The 17527-nt window shown below is 34.1% G+C and overlaps 2 protein-coding genes across 4 annotated transcripts; one reads left to right on the forward strand and one right to left on the reverse strand.

The window, feature by feature from the left end:
- Positions 1 to 1176: 1176 nt before the first annotated feature.
- On the reverse strand, positions 1177 to 8266 carry LOC110689677 (ribokinase-like). Of its 3 annotated transcripts, XM_021866454.1 has the most exons (13): positions 7623 to 8266; positions 7436 to 7490; positions 6831 to 6920; positions 5986 to 6063; positions 5765 to 5839; positions 4958 to 5010; positions 4516 to 4666; positions 3647 to 3757; positions 2753 to 2879; positions 2426 to 2526; positions 1800 to 1938; positions 1628 to 1680; positions 1177 to 1500 (listed from the first exon to the last, which is right to left on the reverse strand). In XM_021866454.1, coding segments are annotated over exons 1-13 (1143 nt in total). In that variant the 5' UTR covers positions 7625 to 8266; the 3' UTR covers positions 1177 to 1392. The 3 variants fall into 3 exon arrangements, with proteins under 3 accessions (XP_021722146.1, XP_021722144.1, XP_021722145.1); XM_021866452.1 differs by having other exon boundaries at positions 7436 to 7632; XM_021866453.1 differs by having other exon boundaries at positions 2426 to 2523; positions 7436 to 7630.
- A 1364-nt stretch (positions 8267 to 9630) lies between these two features.
- On the forward strand, positions 9631 to 15019 carry LOC110689679 (39S ribosomal protein L47, mitochondrial-like). The gene is made up of 4 exons (XM_021866457.1): positions 9631 to 9771; positions 9898 to 10074; positions 12258 to 12415; positions 14764 to 15019. The coding sequence occupies exons 2-4, from the start codon at positions 9912 to 9914 to the stop codon at positions 14869 to 14871; spliced, it is 429 nt and encodes a 142-aa protein (XP_021722149.1). The 5' UTR covers positions 9631 to 9771; positions 9898 to 9911; the 3' UTR covers positions 14872 to 15019.
- Positions 15020 to 17527: the final 2508 nt, after the last annotated feature.

Consider the following 17527-nt stretch of genomic DNA (forward strand, 5'->3'; position numbering starts at 1 on the left):
GTAGACAGTCGAATTAATTATCTCCTTAATTATTTTATACATTTATTAGATGCTTATCTTGATCAAAAGACAGCTTGTTTATAATACGTCTAGATAGGTATGTATAGTAAGGGAAATGAATTTATCACACCTAAATTGATTTAGGCACACCTCTCTATGTGAGAGCCCAGTTTTCAACTTTTCAATACTCTTCTCACATAAGGGTGTGCCAAAATCAATTTCCGTATAGTAGTATAATATGTATACAGTATTACAATACAAGAAAAACAGTACAATGTGACTTCCAGTATTGTAGCCTCGCCGCTGTAAGAGCATTATGTAGCCCCTCCTCCTCCAGGGTAACAATCACAAACTACAACTTGGGCAATATCATTAACAATAAAAACAAGTTCACTACTTAGGTTAACATAGCCTTTGTACAAGCGAATCAAGCCTATAACAAGAGCAAAAAAGGGTTTCTGATAAGACAGTAACAAAAACTTTCAGCGCCATATTGATGGTCAGATCGCTTCACAGTAGATGCATGAATGCATCAGCCAATACTCCCAAGACTGCAAACAAACTAATATCATCCTCATCTAGCCCCAAAAAACCCCAACCATCCCGAAAAAAAAATCTTACCAAAAAAACCCGCCCCGACCTATTCAACAATCACCACCATCCACCTAAAATATCACAACAAAACTTCTGCAATTTTTTCTAAAGATTTGAAGAATCTGAACCCAAGAGAAAGGGTAAAAAAAATTATGAGAATTGAAGAATATGAAATTTTGCAACGCTAAACTGTGATAAATGTAAATTTAAAGATCACCAATGCAAACTTTTTTTTTTTTTTGGTTAAGAAGGTCGTCATAGCCACAAACAACAAGCAAAGAAACCAGAAAGCAAAAATTAAAACAGAATTTAAGGACAACCAATGCAAACTTTAGCTTTAAGCAAATCTACCTATTGAACATACATGTTACTTAGATTTACCTAAAACTGTGTATCAGAGTTATATTTTTTATCTGGAAGAACATATAGAGCAGTTATCTTTTCCTTCTGTGTTCAATAACAATGTAGCATTTGGAACAAAACATCAAGGTTAAGATTCCAGAGTAATTTATTCGTGTCTTTTCTATTTTTCAATCATAAACAATGTATGATGCTCCAAATGAATATGCACCAACTTTGAAATGAACAAACCTTATTCATCATTAATATACAACATTACAACATATTCAATACATAGGCTTGAACAATTTACAACCTAGCCAGGATGACTTGGGACGGAGGAATATATGTACATAATAACATTGCTTAGCTTTAACAAGCAAAATATACAGAAGGTGCAGAAGAGATATTGCAAACCATTCGTTTAGGGAATTGGCTTAGGCTTGAAGTTACACTTCATTATGCAAGTGATGTACTTGTCTTTTGATCCAGGAAGGGTTGCAAGCGTGGCTCCGTAATATGTGGAAGACCTGTCCGAGCTCCAAATGCTCGGCAACAGCCAGCTGCCTGTGATGATACCACTCAAGCAGAGTCATATCATACACTTCTCTTCTCAAAAAAAATATAATGGCAAACTGAACTTAGTAAATCCTAACTACAAATTTAAGCATGGACCAATGAAAGTGCCACTCACCACTTGAGCAGCAAATGGCAGCATGTTCTCCGGGAGCATATCTGTACACAAAGCTACAAACAAAAACATTTTAGTAACTTGGTTGTACTAAATGACATATCCATTAGCATATAAGTTTCTCAAATACTACACTGCTACACATGACCGACATGAGATCTATTATTTAACATACCATAAAGAACTGCTCCAATGAAAGCGTCACCAGCTCCCGTTGTATCAACTAGCTCCAAGTGTGGTATTCTCTCAGCTGTTCCAACTAGCAACCTTCCACTGAGTGTTCCAAGTCCAGGTGCTTCCAGCTTTAAAACTGACTGGGAGGTGAAAGCAGAATTCATACAAACAGAAAAAGAAAAAATAAGTATCAAACATGAGGGTGAAGCAGTACAACTGTAGCTCTCTTGTGAAAAAGACAATTTCATGGCAATATCATCAGGTTCTCTGTTCAATATACATCTCTTCAGCTCAAGATTAACTTCAAAATCACTCGAAAGGTAAAGCTGAAGATGATAATTTACACCACAATCAATGCTATCCACCAATCTCAAGAAGCATGGGCGCGATAATAATAATAAAAATAAATATTTTAAAAAAAAACGCTGAATAAACTTAACAGACAAAACATGGCAACTATTGACATCATCAATATATGGATTGTCCAGATAAAGACAACCCTAAACCATGGTCCATAAAACAGCCTAATTAGTAAAATCCAACCCCTTTGATAATAAAGAAACATTGCTCTAGTAAATTATCAATAAGGAGTACAATGTAAACACATATCAGAAGACAAAAACTAACCGATGAAATACATGTTGGATAACTTTTATGGCTGTCTTTTTTCTTGTTTAATGAAGCTAAACATTGGTCCGCATTCATTTCTTCTAACTGAGCATCATCTGCTGCAAAGAGAAATTCAATGAGGTATCCATGACACCGTATGCATATTCAATTAAATTAACAAATTTGCAAGCCAAAATATACTTCTTAAACACAGCATACAGATCATGCATCTAGATAGTGATTAGATCAAGATTGGAAACACGCGTATGGATACCAACATATTTTTTTTTTTTTTTGGAATGCTATGAATGGAAACAGTAGCAAGTGACTTCTTGTATTCCTCACCTTTATGACTTCTCTGTAGCATTATGCACCCCTCTTCACCAAGGGTAACAATCACAAATTTCAACAATGGCAATCTTATTAGCATAGAAACAAGTGCAGTTGCCATAGATGGTGCATTTGTCCAAGCCTATCACAGCAAGAGCAGCAAAGCAGTGTGTTATTCATATAGTGTCAAGATTGAGTTTACGAATGATAATGTTTCATAAAAGAGAGTGAAAACTTCCAGCGAGACATTGATGGTCAGATTGTTTCACATTAGATGCAAGAATGCATCAACTTTTCGGAGAACTATAACGACATTTAGGAGGACATGTAACCAATAGAATTAATTTAAAGTTGAGGAAAAGACCTTAAATAATTTAATAAAATTATGTGCAATGTGCAAATTACAAGAACAGAACACTACTCCAGCTCTCCAAATGCCCCTACGTCTTCACATATCAAAGTGGCTTCCTATCAGCAATGAGAGGTGCCAATACACCTGATCTATGTAAAGCATCAGCTCCTTAAACCAGCACATAATTACACAGTCCAAATAAATATGCAACAATGGGTAAAATTCATACTGCTTGGCCCACATGACAATTAAAGGGGAGAAATTAATGCTCTGGTCTCTAATTTAATCCCAATTCTCTCTTTCCAACTAAAGGAAACAAAAATATCTTACTAAACTCTGGCAAAGGGATCCAGACTACTCAAGACCATTTTGAGCATCCCAATTGTAAGACCCAGGAATGTCTGCTCTTGTAACTAGTGTGAATATTATCTATGACATCACTCACTCTCTTTCAGTTAGTAATTTGTTACAATTCTAAGAAAGGAAAAAAGGAGTTCATCTTCAGCAGGACAAAGTAGAGAAGTTGAAACTGTGGTAATTGGTAAAGCTAGTCTTACCTGAGGATATTTTGCTGAGCAAACAGCATAGTCTGACATTTTTAAAAGTTTATCAAACCCTTCCTCTCCCATTTCTGCATCAACCAGAATTGGTATACCTCTACGACGTGCCTGCAACAGAAACTCACAGCAATGTCAGTATGTCAGTCCACCTCATTGCCAGAACCTTCAGGAGGAATCATGAGAGAGAGTGAGCGAGTATGTGTGTGTGTGTGAAAGAGAGAGAGAAAGAGAGATCACAGCACCCCATGAAAAACAAAACTGAAAATAAACCTAGATGTTTACAGCACATCGAGTTGACAACAAGTTATGTATGAACATAAACATGTATTCAAATATGCAGGCATATGCATGTATCTCTGTATTTGTATACATATATGTTAGGAACATTTTCATTGCTACCAATCTACCATCACCAAGTGCCCAACCCATATGCATTATCATTGCTAGAACAAAGATGAACTTTGAGTCATTAAGAGTGAGCAGCTGGTGAACCCACAGTATCTTCATATAAGTCCCTAAAAATAATAAAGATTATCTTTGACTAAGAATTTCTAAAACTCAAGGCCTAACATAAACGTAAGTAATAGTAATAATAGGTGGTCTCTTATCAATATAATAAATTCTGGAAACCAGAGCACTAGATTATACAAAGATATGGTTAGCCACAGAACCCGCACCAAGAAACTTAGGCAAAAGAATGTCCAGAGTATCTAGGTTTACAATACCATCCTCTATGGAGTATGAGTGCTGCAATATGCAAAAGTATTATAAGAAATGTATATCTCTGACTGAAGCACATATACTAACCGGACAAATGAGAGGAAACTAAGCAAAGAGAAAAATACAGAAAAATACAAGACATTTACCTCTCTTGCAACAGCTGAAGCCGTTTTTAGTGAAAGTCCATCAAAATATACAAGGTTGGCACCATTTAAAGCAGAAGATAAACTAGAGCCAGAAAAGTCAGTAGGTATCATGGGAGGATATCCTGGATAGTATATAGCAGTCCGGGTTTTCCTAAAAGCATCACAATAAGTAGTTCAACGCATATGCAAAAGCCAAAAAGTTTAATCATGAGTCAAGGTGGATTTATGAGAAAAACAAAAGCAAAAAAACTGAGATTCAAATTAAACTGTGCATTTGAAAGAGAAAATGAGGATGACGATAAACTTAGGGGAAAAATAATTGATGTGCAAGATGCATAAATAGAAAAAAGTGAATGAAAAATCGAAAGTAATATTCATGGTTATGAGACTTATGACTCCTGAGAAATTGACAAAAGATGCAAATACTAAACAGGAATCTCACATCTTACTGTCAACAATCACATAACTGTACATTGAACGACCTTCCTCAGAAACCTGCATAGGTGAATGGATATTTCTTAAAATACACCTCTGACACATAAACAAATGTAACAATTATGATAGAGAGTAGGAACATAAATGATTTTGAACATAGACTACTGGTGATACAATTGTCAGACAGCTGTTGTTGATTCTGCTATGAATTATCATAGCTTTTTTTTTTTTTTTTTGAAACCAATAAAAAAAAAAAAAAAAAAAAAAAAAAAAAAAAAAAAAAAAAAACCTAAATTACAGCACTTTGTATGAGAAATGCACTTTCGAGAGGTGGATTCTATCCCAAGTTAGCCTTCTAAAGCTAACCCAAAACATTCAACAACATTCCACACCCTTATTTGTCTCTAATTAGCTAAAGCATTTTCCTAACAAACTAACTTCCTTCTCCTTGAAGCTTTTATTACAACTTTATTATAACTCTACTCCCAAAATTGCCGCTCTTCCTAAGATTAGATCATTGTAGATTTCTCATGGGAATTGCCTAATAACCGACAAAGGATGCAAATTTATCTACAGGGTTACTCTATAGTTTAACATAATAGCAGTGAGAGATAACTATCTAAAGGATAAAGACACATCTTTTGAGGCCTAAAAGAATTCAGCATTCACATACCTTTCAAATGGAGTTCCAACTGAAACTAGCAGAATCACATTTGCAAGTAATATAGCACTTGCTTACAAACTCCCTAAGTCATACTCTTATCTCCTAATTTCTAAACAGGAGCATCTACCGTTACAAAAAGCAAGTAATCACCACAATAAAAGAAGTATCCACACCATCAGCTTCAAGCTCTTCTAGTATGCCTCTTCCCTCAGCATCTTCAGCAACCTAAAGAAATGAAGATATGTGAACCAACAAATTTTCTGGAGTTCTTCATTTGAATAAAATATATCTCGAGTTCTAGGTTCCCAAATTTTATTGAAAAGTCACAAAAGAAAAAGAATTTTTTTGCTACAACACAGTAAGACCTTGACCTTGGCAATTATTCTAGGTCGTAAGCCCAGACGAGCAGCACAAGTCAAAGCATTGCCAACATTGCCGCCCCCTTGAACCTACAAAAATCATCAATAAGGGTAATATTATAAGGTCTACTGATAACTAAATTACCAAATTTCAATACAGAATTTATACTACGTATATAAGATGGCTGACTTGACATAAATGAAGAACCATAAACTTTGAAGATCAAGTTTTTTCTGCTTCCATTTTTTTCTGAAAATAGAGTTAGATTCCCCCTCCCCAAGTCTAAAGTCCACATTTCTCACATCATGAAATAGTCTAGCGCAATAGACCCACAAAATGACAATCTACTGTCTAATACAGAAGAAAAATAATTAGTTTGGAGCAACGGTGTATTTTAGATGGAAAAATGGCAGTGCACAGTCTCATGTCCACTTGCATGTTTGTGTGTCTTAAAAACTATTATTGTCTTAAAAGGCAATGTGTTCTAAAGATGGCCAGTAGCTAGTTACATGATAGAGTTATCCGACATGTCAAAATCTTCAGCTCTTCCATTCCCAACCCCTCCTCCTCCACCTTCAATATTACCACTTATCCCACTTCCAATATTATCCCCCAACTTCCTTCAACAACTTAATCTAGTCAATTCAATGTGTTCATATCATCATTTAAACATCCATGTCTCATCATACATCATCCAAACATTATAAATATGTCTTCTCCCTCGTCTTTAAAAATAGAACTTGCACAGATGTAATTAAACAATAGTCATTGAACTTTGAAATATACAAGTTTTAATGATCTAAATCAGTATACTAAGAACATTAACAAATCATTTGGCTCATACACAATAATGTACCTTGGAGGAAGTGCCTTTGATCTTTTCATCAGGCTTAGGGAAGCCATCCACCATTAACAGATAGTCCATTGTTGCACCCCCACACCCCACCTGCCATCAGCCGCAATTGCATCATTTTGATAATAGCCATTGATTCATATTCCGTTAATAACTTTGTTAAAATTCACTAATCTATAGCATTTTATTTGTGATATTTTCCTTTTCACCTCCTACGGCACCTAGTACAGTAGTACCTTCTCATAAACTATTATCAAATTTTTCTAGAAACCCTTTTAATTCAACCAAAACAAATAGAATTTTCAGAAGCATAAGCGAGGTGACAGTTGTTATTTCAAGATTTCTCAAGATAGTTTAGGATGAATTTTGAGTCATTGATGAAGTTGCACCACTATTTGTAATAATCTCCTTTATTCAGAACTAAGAGTCGCGTTGTTAGTGTAATTTGAATTAATAACGTGACAATTAAAACCGAACAGAACAAGTATATCAATTATCATTTATCAACAATAAACAATGAGTTAGTAAAATTGAGCCTCAACCATTAAAAAAAAAATTACAAAATCAGTGTTTAAATAAACAATAGGAAAATAACAAAAGGGTCTCACGACGATGCGATCATCAGGAAGCGGAGAATTTGAAGAATGAGCAGACATCATGATCCTGCCAAAAAACATATAAAAAATTAAATTCAGAGATTAAAAAAAAAAAAAAAAAAAAAAGGCGTTATTATATAAGTTTAGATAAATGCAAAAAGGGTTAAAGAAATTGAAGAAGATGGAAATGGAGTTGGACATTGTTGGGGAGAGATGAAATTGGAAGTTGACAGCATTTTTTGGAAATTTTTAGTTTACAGACAGAGTGTAGATTGACTGTGAATGAGGATGATGATGGACTTGCTATTGATTCCCAGTTGACTCCTATTCGTTTACACGGCTACGGATGGCCACCTAAACTATTGCTGAATAGGCAAGGTGCTAAACTATTTTGAATTCGAAAATTTAATTAAGTTAACTTTTCGGTCAATTAAAAAACTAAATTTCTGATAAGGTACATTAGAGGTAGCTACAATTGATACTTTTAAACAAATGACTTAGGCTTTGTTTAGCATTGTTATGGTTTTCTGTTTTTTGGTTTTTGATTTTCAAAATAATATATGTGTCATAATGAGTAAAAAAATTGGTCAAACTTATTAAAATCCTGATAATTTAGAAAACCGACAACAAAAAAAGTAGAAACACTTTTTTCTTGTATCATGTTGTTGGTATTCATAAAAAATAGAAAACTAAAAACAAAAAACAATGTCAAACAAGCCCTTAGCATAACAATTTGGTTTTCCCTTCCTTAATACCAACCCCTATTTGTAAACACTTTTCCTCGTCTCTATCTTTAGACGTTGCAAACAAACAAAATTGTCATAAAATTAAAGAATATTTGTCTTAAAGTTAATGGGATATTGTAAAATACAAGATATTATCCCTCATATTTTTAGTACAATAGTTTATGTTCATATTCCTTCTAATAAGATTGAATACCGAGTGTTTTGGATGACACATTTCCTATGGTTCAGCCAAATGAGGAGCATGGCTAGCACATTTTTGGGGAGCATCCTACTAAAATGAAATTTAGATTTTCCTCCTAAAACTAATAATTCTTTGGAAATTTGTAATATTATGCTCGAGAAAATTCAAGTTTATCTCCTAGATAATAGGTTTATCTAAGAGTGAATGTATAATTTCACTAGTTAAATGAGTGGGTAAAGTTGACTACTCAGGATTTATGGTAACATATGGTAGCGTTATTACTGAAGAAGAATTTTCCAATTCTCCATAGCTCTAATTCAAAAGTTCTATCTTTCCTTTGCCGGTAGTGGTTTCTTGAAAGAAAGAATAAATGAGAACCTGCTACAAACCATGGTTATAATTACAAAACGACGTTAACGTCAACGTAGCGGACGTTAGATAACGTTCAAAATAGATGTTTCTTTTGGATACTTTTTCATTGTTTACAATAATTTATTCAAGTGACGCATTTCCACAAAGATCTATTTTGTCACTCGATTCACTTTGTTTATCTGCTAGATGAATGGGGATTTGATCAGTTATGCTCCTTCTAAAGAAAGTTCAAATACAAGTTGTTTTTGTTAGTGGATAATCAACAAGGGGTGATACTCATGACTAGGGTCAACGTATACACTAGTTTGCACCCGTTGCTCATTACGCTATTTCCTAATGAATAGATACTTTGGCAAGCTCCTCTCTCCCATAGGCATGTTAACCTTTGATGACTCCCTTTGCTCAAATGAGAGTTCGATTTCGATTTTATATCGCAATTCTTCTTGACAACCTTATACTTACTAGCACCAAGCTTATTCCATCTAATTCAAGCATTGATTGTGGAGGCTTAGATATTTTTAATAACATAAAAGGAGCGCTATTTTTTTGAATTAAATATCTTATAGTTAAAGGTGACAATCTTTACGTCATCAACTTTATCAATCAACAAATCTAACATGTACAACAAGCTCAACAATTTATTTAACCTTATCAAATACGTTACTATCAATTTTTTTGTTTTTTTTTTTGAAAAATACGTTACTATCAAGTTTTACAATATCTATATCTTTAAATTATTTAATTTCTCCTTTTATTTCCTACACTTTTCCCAAATTATTTTTCAAAATTAAAAAATCTTATCAAAATACAGTGCAACTCTTTCAAACAATTTTTAAATTACATTTTTCATCCACCAAATTTAACTATAATTCCCATAAATAAGAAATCTTCATTTCTTTTCCACCATTTTCATATCAATTTTTAAAAATTTATTTTATAAAAAAAAAATGAAATAAAAATATGAAGCTGCAATTGTGTTAATTACTCACTCTCTCACTAAAACTCCTCTTCTCACTCTCACTTCCCGCCGTCAACGCCGCCGTCCGCCGGTAAACCCTTCTCTTTCTCATATTCGAACATTCTTCATTTATATTATCTTCTAACTATCTTCATTTTCTCAATTTATTTCAATTCAAAAAAGTTGCTGAATTCGTTGCATTGAAAATTGTAATTAGGGTTTATCTTCAAAATGTTTCTGCGAAGAATTGGTGGAAGGATTTTATCGGCAGCTGCAAGATATGAACACACAAGTACAGGTGGAGCAGCTGCTGCTTCAACATCAGTGCGTAATCCTCTTGAGCAGTTCTTTGAGGTTGATAGATCAACTGATGATGATAAACGTGTTGTTTATGGTGCGTTTAATTTTTCCCCTTTTAAATTTATCTTAATCAATTTGTTTTACTTGGGATCATATTATGATTTAGATGATAATGTGAAGATGACCCTTCTGATTTTTTGACAAATTTGGTTTTTTGTAATTTGAGGGTTTGGTTAACTATGTTGACATTGTATTTTGTTGGTGAATGTTGAATGTAGAAACACTGTTTGTGGTTTATTAGTCGATAATTGTTTGAACTAAATACTAGATGGATTTTTTAATTTGATGATGTTTGTCATTAATGTGTTTTGATAAATGGAAAATTGCTTGAATTTGTGAGAAGGGTATGGCATGGCATGCAATTTTCACAGTTGAATCCGTGAAGACTCTACGGTGGACATTGGTCTGTGGTTAATGATTTTTATTTATTCTTCCTTGATAGATAGATGAGAGTGTCCTATTATGCTTGTGTTTGGGCCATTTATTTTGTATCATGAACATATTTAATGCTCTTGCTTTTTGTCCGGGTAGGGATGGGGAGACTCTGTTTATTGAGCTTCAATTGTTATAATTGAATGATGTTTATTGTGAAATGACATTAGAGATTTAATCCATTTAGTGATGTGAACTTGTATCTCATACAGCGTTTACTAGAGAAGTGATCTATCTCAGAATATTCATTTGAGAATATTACCTTATAAGTTGTAAAACAAGCGATTATATTTTTTGTGGGTAGAACCGTAGAAGTGATACAGTTATACAGCATCCCAAACTATTTAAAGCTGTCCATTGGCAGTTTGGCACTTCACTTGGCTTCAGTAGACTAATGATTTTTGCTAACTATTATCTCGTCTTAAAACGAGAACCTCTCAATTTTAGACTTCAAGAGCTATATTTTAAGGCTAGCTTGTTCTATGCAGCTGTTTAAGAATGTGAAACAACACTGAAGTACTAGAATTGACTCCTTCAGATCTCAATAAGTACTGTACCTGTTGATCACCTCCTATCTTGTGCAAAAAAATATATAAAACAACCTCTCCCCCATTTGAGATTCTGTTAAGAAGAAAAAAACACCTCTATATAGCTGACTGATCCTAGTTGAGGTCAAAGAAAGCTAATTCATGATGTAATTATATCTAATACGGGGTAATGGTTGAGTCACTTGCAGTTTGTTTGCTGTGGGGTGAGATAAAGTCGCTTTTATTAGGTTGCTCTTCATGCAATTGGTCTGCTTATACAACTGCTAATATTAGGTATGTGGGATTGTGCTAGTGTGTAGGTGCTGGCCCTTACCCACTTAGGCTTGAATGCATTATAATTGTACAACTATTTAGTGACGAAGGAAGTAATACATATTCATTTAGTGTGTAATCCTGTTTTATACAATTTTGCCTTCAATCATTATGGAAATGGATCGCTATTTTGTAATTTGTTTGCCCCAATCAGTGTTCCATGCGTGACAAAGAAAGATGAAGTAATGAAAGAAGTAATGTTGTGGAGCTGACTGACATATTGACAGTTAAGAATGGTCTTAATGGAGGATTGACCCAACTTCAAGAAGCTTGTTTGTCCTTGTTGGTGCCCCAATTTAGTTTCCATGGCCCTGTACCTCACTTCTTACAAAATAAGTGCAACCTTTCCCCATCCTTCCTCCAATGCCAGTTGGATTGATTTGGCTCCTCTAGTCCCCTTTGATTTGATCTATATAAGAAATACTATATTTGGCATCTCCTTAGTTTTGGAATATGTTGAGGATATGGTTTTTGTACTACAGCTGCTTGCAGTAGCTGGGCTTCATGGTTGATGGTTGGATCAAAAGTTGGTACTGAGTGTTGGCTCAACCAAACCAGCAATTCCGTGATCTCCCTCTTTCTGTGTGCCAAGGGTGTGGGGGGTTGGTGGTGAGGTTTGAGTAGGGTTCTAATCAAGGGGAATAGAGTTCTCCATTGATAACAAAATTACAAACTTTTATAACTGAATAACTGATACATAGTAACTAATAAGGAAATTAGGGTTTGTCTCATATCTGGCTCTGGAAAGACTGCAACCATATGCCACCGTAATGTTTCTCTACAGAACTATGTACTTGCTTATCCTCTTGGTATTATTCAAGCTTTGCGAGTCAAGTGATCTGTATTTGTAGTTAAATTGTGTTTGTGAGTAAATAATGCTTATTTGGATGATATCTGACTGAGTTATATCATGAATGGATCTTAGGACGCGGTTGGAAAGCTTCTGAATTGCGCCTCAAGTCTTGGGATGATCTCCATAAGCTTTGGTATGTACTGTTGAAGGAGAGAAATATGCTGATGACACAGAGACAGATGCTCAATGCTCAAAACCTGCGATTTCCTAATCCTGAACGTATATCAAAGGTAATTATGGCCAAACTCTTTTGGTAATCTTAATGTGAAAGTGACTTCCCAGTTTAAGCAAAGAAATTCTCTTATTTAATCTGATGTTACTAGTTTGGAAACTAGGAGTCAAGACTATGCTAATTTGGATATTTTCCGTGAACATACGTCTGGCATTATGCTTTTACTGATGCATGACTGTGGTTTTGATGTCCTGTTTCTGCTAAGGATTATTAAGAAAGAAATATACATGAGAATATTGAAAAGACTACATCATATGATGATGGGTAAAGAGGGAACAGGAGGAGATCGAAGAACGACAGAGAGACATATTTCAAAATAGAGTATAAAGTAAAATGAACTAACCTAACTAGGTGACCGGAGATGGCCACTGGGCAGATAGTGCTGACAACTTCTAGAGAAGTCTAGCCAGTGACTTCTTTAAAACCAGCAACTACTAATTTGCCTATGGCTTCCCAACTTGTGAAATTTTTATTATGGAGTATTATTATTATTATTTTTTAAATAAGGCATCCGGGGTTTTAAAAAGTACTACCTCCGTTTTCCCAAGTTCTACCCATTTATTATTCACAAGGTCAAAGTTTGAAATTTTTTACCATGTCTAATTATGTATATATAAGAAAAAACATTATCGAGTTGGATTTTATTAAGTATATCAACTTTGTATACACAATTAAAGATATTAATGGTCAAAGTTTTGTTTTGAAGACAGCGTAAAATGCAAGGGAGTAGAACTTAGGAAAACGGAGAGAGTAGTATATTCATGCAATTAATTGAAGGCTTTTACTTGAATTCGCATCTCGAAGGCTGTGTAAGATTTGATTTTAAATTGATTTTGGTCTTTTGTCTAATTTTTTTTCTTGATTTGGTGAGGCATGCACCTTCTAGAATGTGCTTTGCCTTACAAGGCCAATGCATTTTGTCCCGCGGCTAGACATTCTAGTGCAAAGCGTGCTTTTTATAACTAAGATGTCAAAATAACCTTGTAAGTTACCAGCATTTTAAAGTATCACTGCTTAATGTGTTGGGAAGTTCTGCATGGTTCCATTGTGTTTTGGACTTTTGGGTTGTACGTGCTAGTTTTATTCTATTCTTTTTCTTAATATCACATGATGGCATGGCGCTGTTAAGGTTACAATTATACTTTTCATTCCCTTCCACTATCCATCTGCTTAAGTGTATACTTACAGTTTTCTGTCACGTCCTTCCTTTGTCCCACTGTCTTAGTGTTAAAGTTAAAACCTGTTGTGTCTTTTAGTGTGAATGCTTTCATGATAGTGTGGTGGATTTTCAGTTGTAAGGATCAGCTGTGCAGACGCTAAACAGTTGTTATTTGTATCTTAAAATTAGGTGCAGTCCAGTACTTTTTTAGGCCATAGAAGAAAGTTTTAAACTGTGTCAAATTGGGTTTGCACATAAAATGATGAGCACTGAGAGCATGTATGGCTTACACACTCAATGGTTCTTGAGCCAATCGAAGGAAAATGTTAATTAGGGACTGGGCATAAGTTCAGTTAGTTGCTAACTGCAGATTTGATGTTAATCCACCCAACAGTGTATCAAAGCTTCTAATATTCTCATTTTTTATCCTCGTAAGTAAAAGGTGAGAATAATCCGCTTAATGCTTCACAGCAAACTTTAATACCTCACATGGATTAGCATAGAATGTTACCATGCAATAACACTAGCCTTAGGCTATTTTTTGCTGCCTAGGAGGGAAATGTTAAACTTGAAATTATTCCAATATGTCTTTGGGCTTTTTACATGGTTGAATTTCTTTTTAAATTCACTATACCCTTTATAGTAGTTGCCTCCTCTGCATCCTATCTCCATCACTCCATAGAATCTAGTTCCATATCAGATAAAATGTGACAATTTTTAATTTATACATGACTGTTATTTTCGGACGGGGAACTATTATTTTGTTTGTGTTTAAATCTTTTGCAAGTGCAAATATGGTGTAATTATCTTGCTGAAGCCATTCATTGTGTGCTCCTGAATATTGTCGCCTAATATTTTGCTTTGTGCTCTATTGATGTATGCAAGACTTCACATGTGATATGAGGACCTAATTATTGTTAGATTGCAATTCTCTTGTCTATATTTTTATTTGAGACTTAGAAATATTTACCTGGATTCTTTTCTAGGACCTCTTGGTCTATCCTTTTCACTATAGTGTTTTTACTTTTAATATGTCCTAATTTATGTGCTTTACTAGTGTCTGTATGTGGAACTTTCCTTTTCTGCATTTTAATCGTTAAACACCCACCATACAACATTATATTTCACAAGATTGCAATTTCTGCATTTTACTTGTCACTAATGATTTAACCTTCATTTGGGTGCAGGTAAAAAAGTCCATGTGTCGGATCAAACATGTACTGACAGAGAGGGCCATCGAGGATCCAGATCCCCGCAGATCTGCCGAGATGAAAAGGATGATTAATGCCCTTTAATATGTCCTGGTCACTCTTTTACCTTCTTCCCCCCATCCCTAAGAAAAAAAATTGACATGATTTGATCAGTGGAATTGAATTTTTTTGCCTCTAATAATAGTCTTGTAGTTCATCTATGAATGCCAATTTTATTTTTCACTCCCCTACATTTTTCCATCTTGGTAACATTTTTTTTTCTTCTCAGTTATCAATTTATAATTGTGAGGTTTTTTATTAGGTGTCCATACATCTGGATGTAATTTTACAATCCTCTCAAATTCATGCGTACATTTGGGACTATTGGGAGGGGGGAGATAGGGTGGGATTGAGTAAGAGTCCATGAAAAAATTACATCTAGATATACCATTAAAATTGTGGGGTTCTGTATATCCTTTACACTTGAGGGAGTTGTGAGCCATCTTCGGTGATGGTAAGAGGAGCCTACGTCTTTCGGGTGGCTTGAACATGGCTGTCATGACAGCTAACTGATTCCGCCCCTATAGCTGTCTCTCTTTTTGTTTCTGTTGGTGACTGAACATCACAATTTCTGCATGTGCTCTTGTGTACTGATTTCCCATTTTATGCCATTTGAATCTTAGAGGTTGATGATCTACATAAACCTCAGTTACTTCTTCCAAAGGATTTAATTGTCACGTTGTTAGTTTGATTATATTTCACTGATCACATGACAACTAGTTTCGAACAGAGGGAGTTGTGACTAGTGAGTAAACAACATTCCTGAATGTTACTGTATGTACATTCTCGTGTGTGAATAGTTAAAGCACACAGATCTAACTCCACGTTGAGGTGCATGGAACATTTGGAGTAACTCTGTGCACATGTGACTTTGGGATTCGTGTAATGATGTGTACGGATGCATGAATTTGCGTGCTGCTCTTTTCTGCGATTGCCACCTCTTGCATGTGTGATGTATCTACAGTTGTTTGATCCATTTTAGTCAAATTGTTTGACTTGGGTAGTCAATAATTTTGCTCAACTTGGAATTTATTGAAGTGTAGCAACAAAATTGAGAGTTTATGTATAAATGGCTAGTTTGTCCTTGTACCCTTTTGAGGGAAATGCATCCTTTTAATTATTATTTGTGCCTATAATGTTATCATAGTTAGATACCCGAAATTTAGGTAGTGGGATAGGTATTTTCCTCACTTCGTGGTATAGAGATTAAATTTCATGGGGTTCATTTGAGGGATTTTCTTTATCTCTCACTGGATTCTCTTTCTTCTTACCTTTAAAAATTAAAAGAAAGATTACCTACGAGTAATTGTGAAGTTTTGTCGTAGTAGACTTATTCGTGATATTATGTCTCGATGTATAGTATTAAATTTGATGACAAATGCATCATTTGTTTGTTGGATACATACATTGCATATACTTGCTCTGTTTATTTTTATTTGCAATGTTTTGATTTTTGCACAATTCACATTTGAGTATTTTACTTTCCCTATACTTGATTACTTGGTGATTTATATAATGATAAAATTAACTTCTTCTTTACATACAGATATACTCATATACAGTATATTTCTCAAAAAAAAAAAAAAAAAAAAAAAAAAGAGTATTTTTTGTGTTATTTTAACATATTGATAATTAAAGATATTGATCATGGAAATATGCATCAATAAGTGTTAAAAGCAATTGAGGACCACTCCTTGGTAAATACAATATGAAATTATGAATAGCAGTCCAAAATGGAAACAACAGATGTTGCATCCAAAATCAAGTGAACGTAAAACCTAAAATAATACTTATGTAGTTATGAGTAATTAGAACTTTCTAAGGAGACTTTTAGAAAACAATTACGAGTAATTAATACTCAAAAATCTAAAATGTAGTGGTGTGCTACATCTACATCAATCCCTACATTTTGTTAGTTGTCAATTACTGTATTTTCTTGTAATTTCTTTCATCTGTAGTTGTATCCTTTTATTTTTCGAAACCTGTTGGTTTGACCAATTCTAAGATAAGATCACTCATTGTCTATGAAAAAGTTAGTGAGTACAATTTTCTTTCGTTTAGAATTAGTTGTCATATTATCTAACATTCTAAATTAACTGATACCTAATTGAATAAATCTCATCGCCTTGGTTTATTTTTTTTTATCATAACTAACCCTGGTCAGTAATTAGTCTCATTACATATACTCTTTACTTGTTTTAAAAATAGAGATAAATGATGAAAAAAAAAAAAAAAAAAAGAGAGAGAGAGAGAGAGAGAACTTCAAAGATCCAAGAGTAGTCGACATGCCTATAATATCTAAACAGAGAGTGGAATTCAATGAGTATCATAGTAATATACTCTGTATTATAATTATAGGAAACAAATATTGCATGGACAGATATCCCAAGTTGGATGAGTCGATCTCCATCTACTGAATTATTATACTAGGACAAGTCAAGGAGTCCATAAAGATCTCAGACATGACATGTGTATTAGATTAATTCGATGTGATCTCCTCTCCGGCTCTCCTCGATATACATACAAATTTTGTATGAGATGGAATAACAATAATTTATTACTATGCAAAATATAAGGAGTAGACACCTTACTCGTACTAAATTTAAACTTTTTTTTTTTTTTATTTATGATAAGTTTTTATAAGTCCGTTTTATCTAAGACGTGTAGTCTTCCGATTATACAAATTCTCACCATCCCATTC

Source organism: Chenopodium quinoa, unplaced genomic scaffold (genome assembly GCF_001683475.1).
Source record: "Chenopodium quinoa cultivar QQ74 unplaced genomic scaffold, ASM168347v1, whole genome shotgun sequence".
NCBI lineage: Eukaryota > Viridiplantae > Streptophyta > Magnoliopsida > Caryophyllales > Amaranthaceae > Chenopodium > Chenopodium quinoa.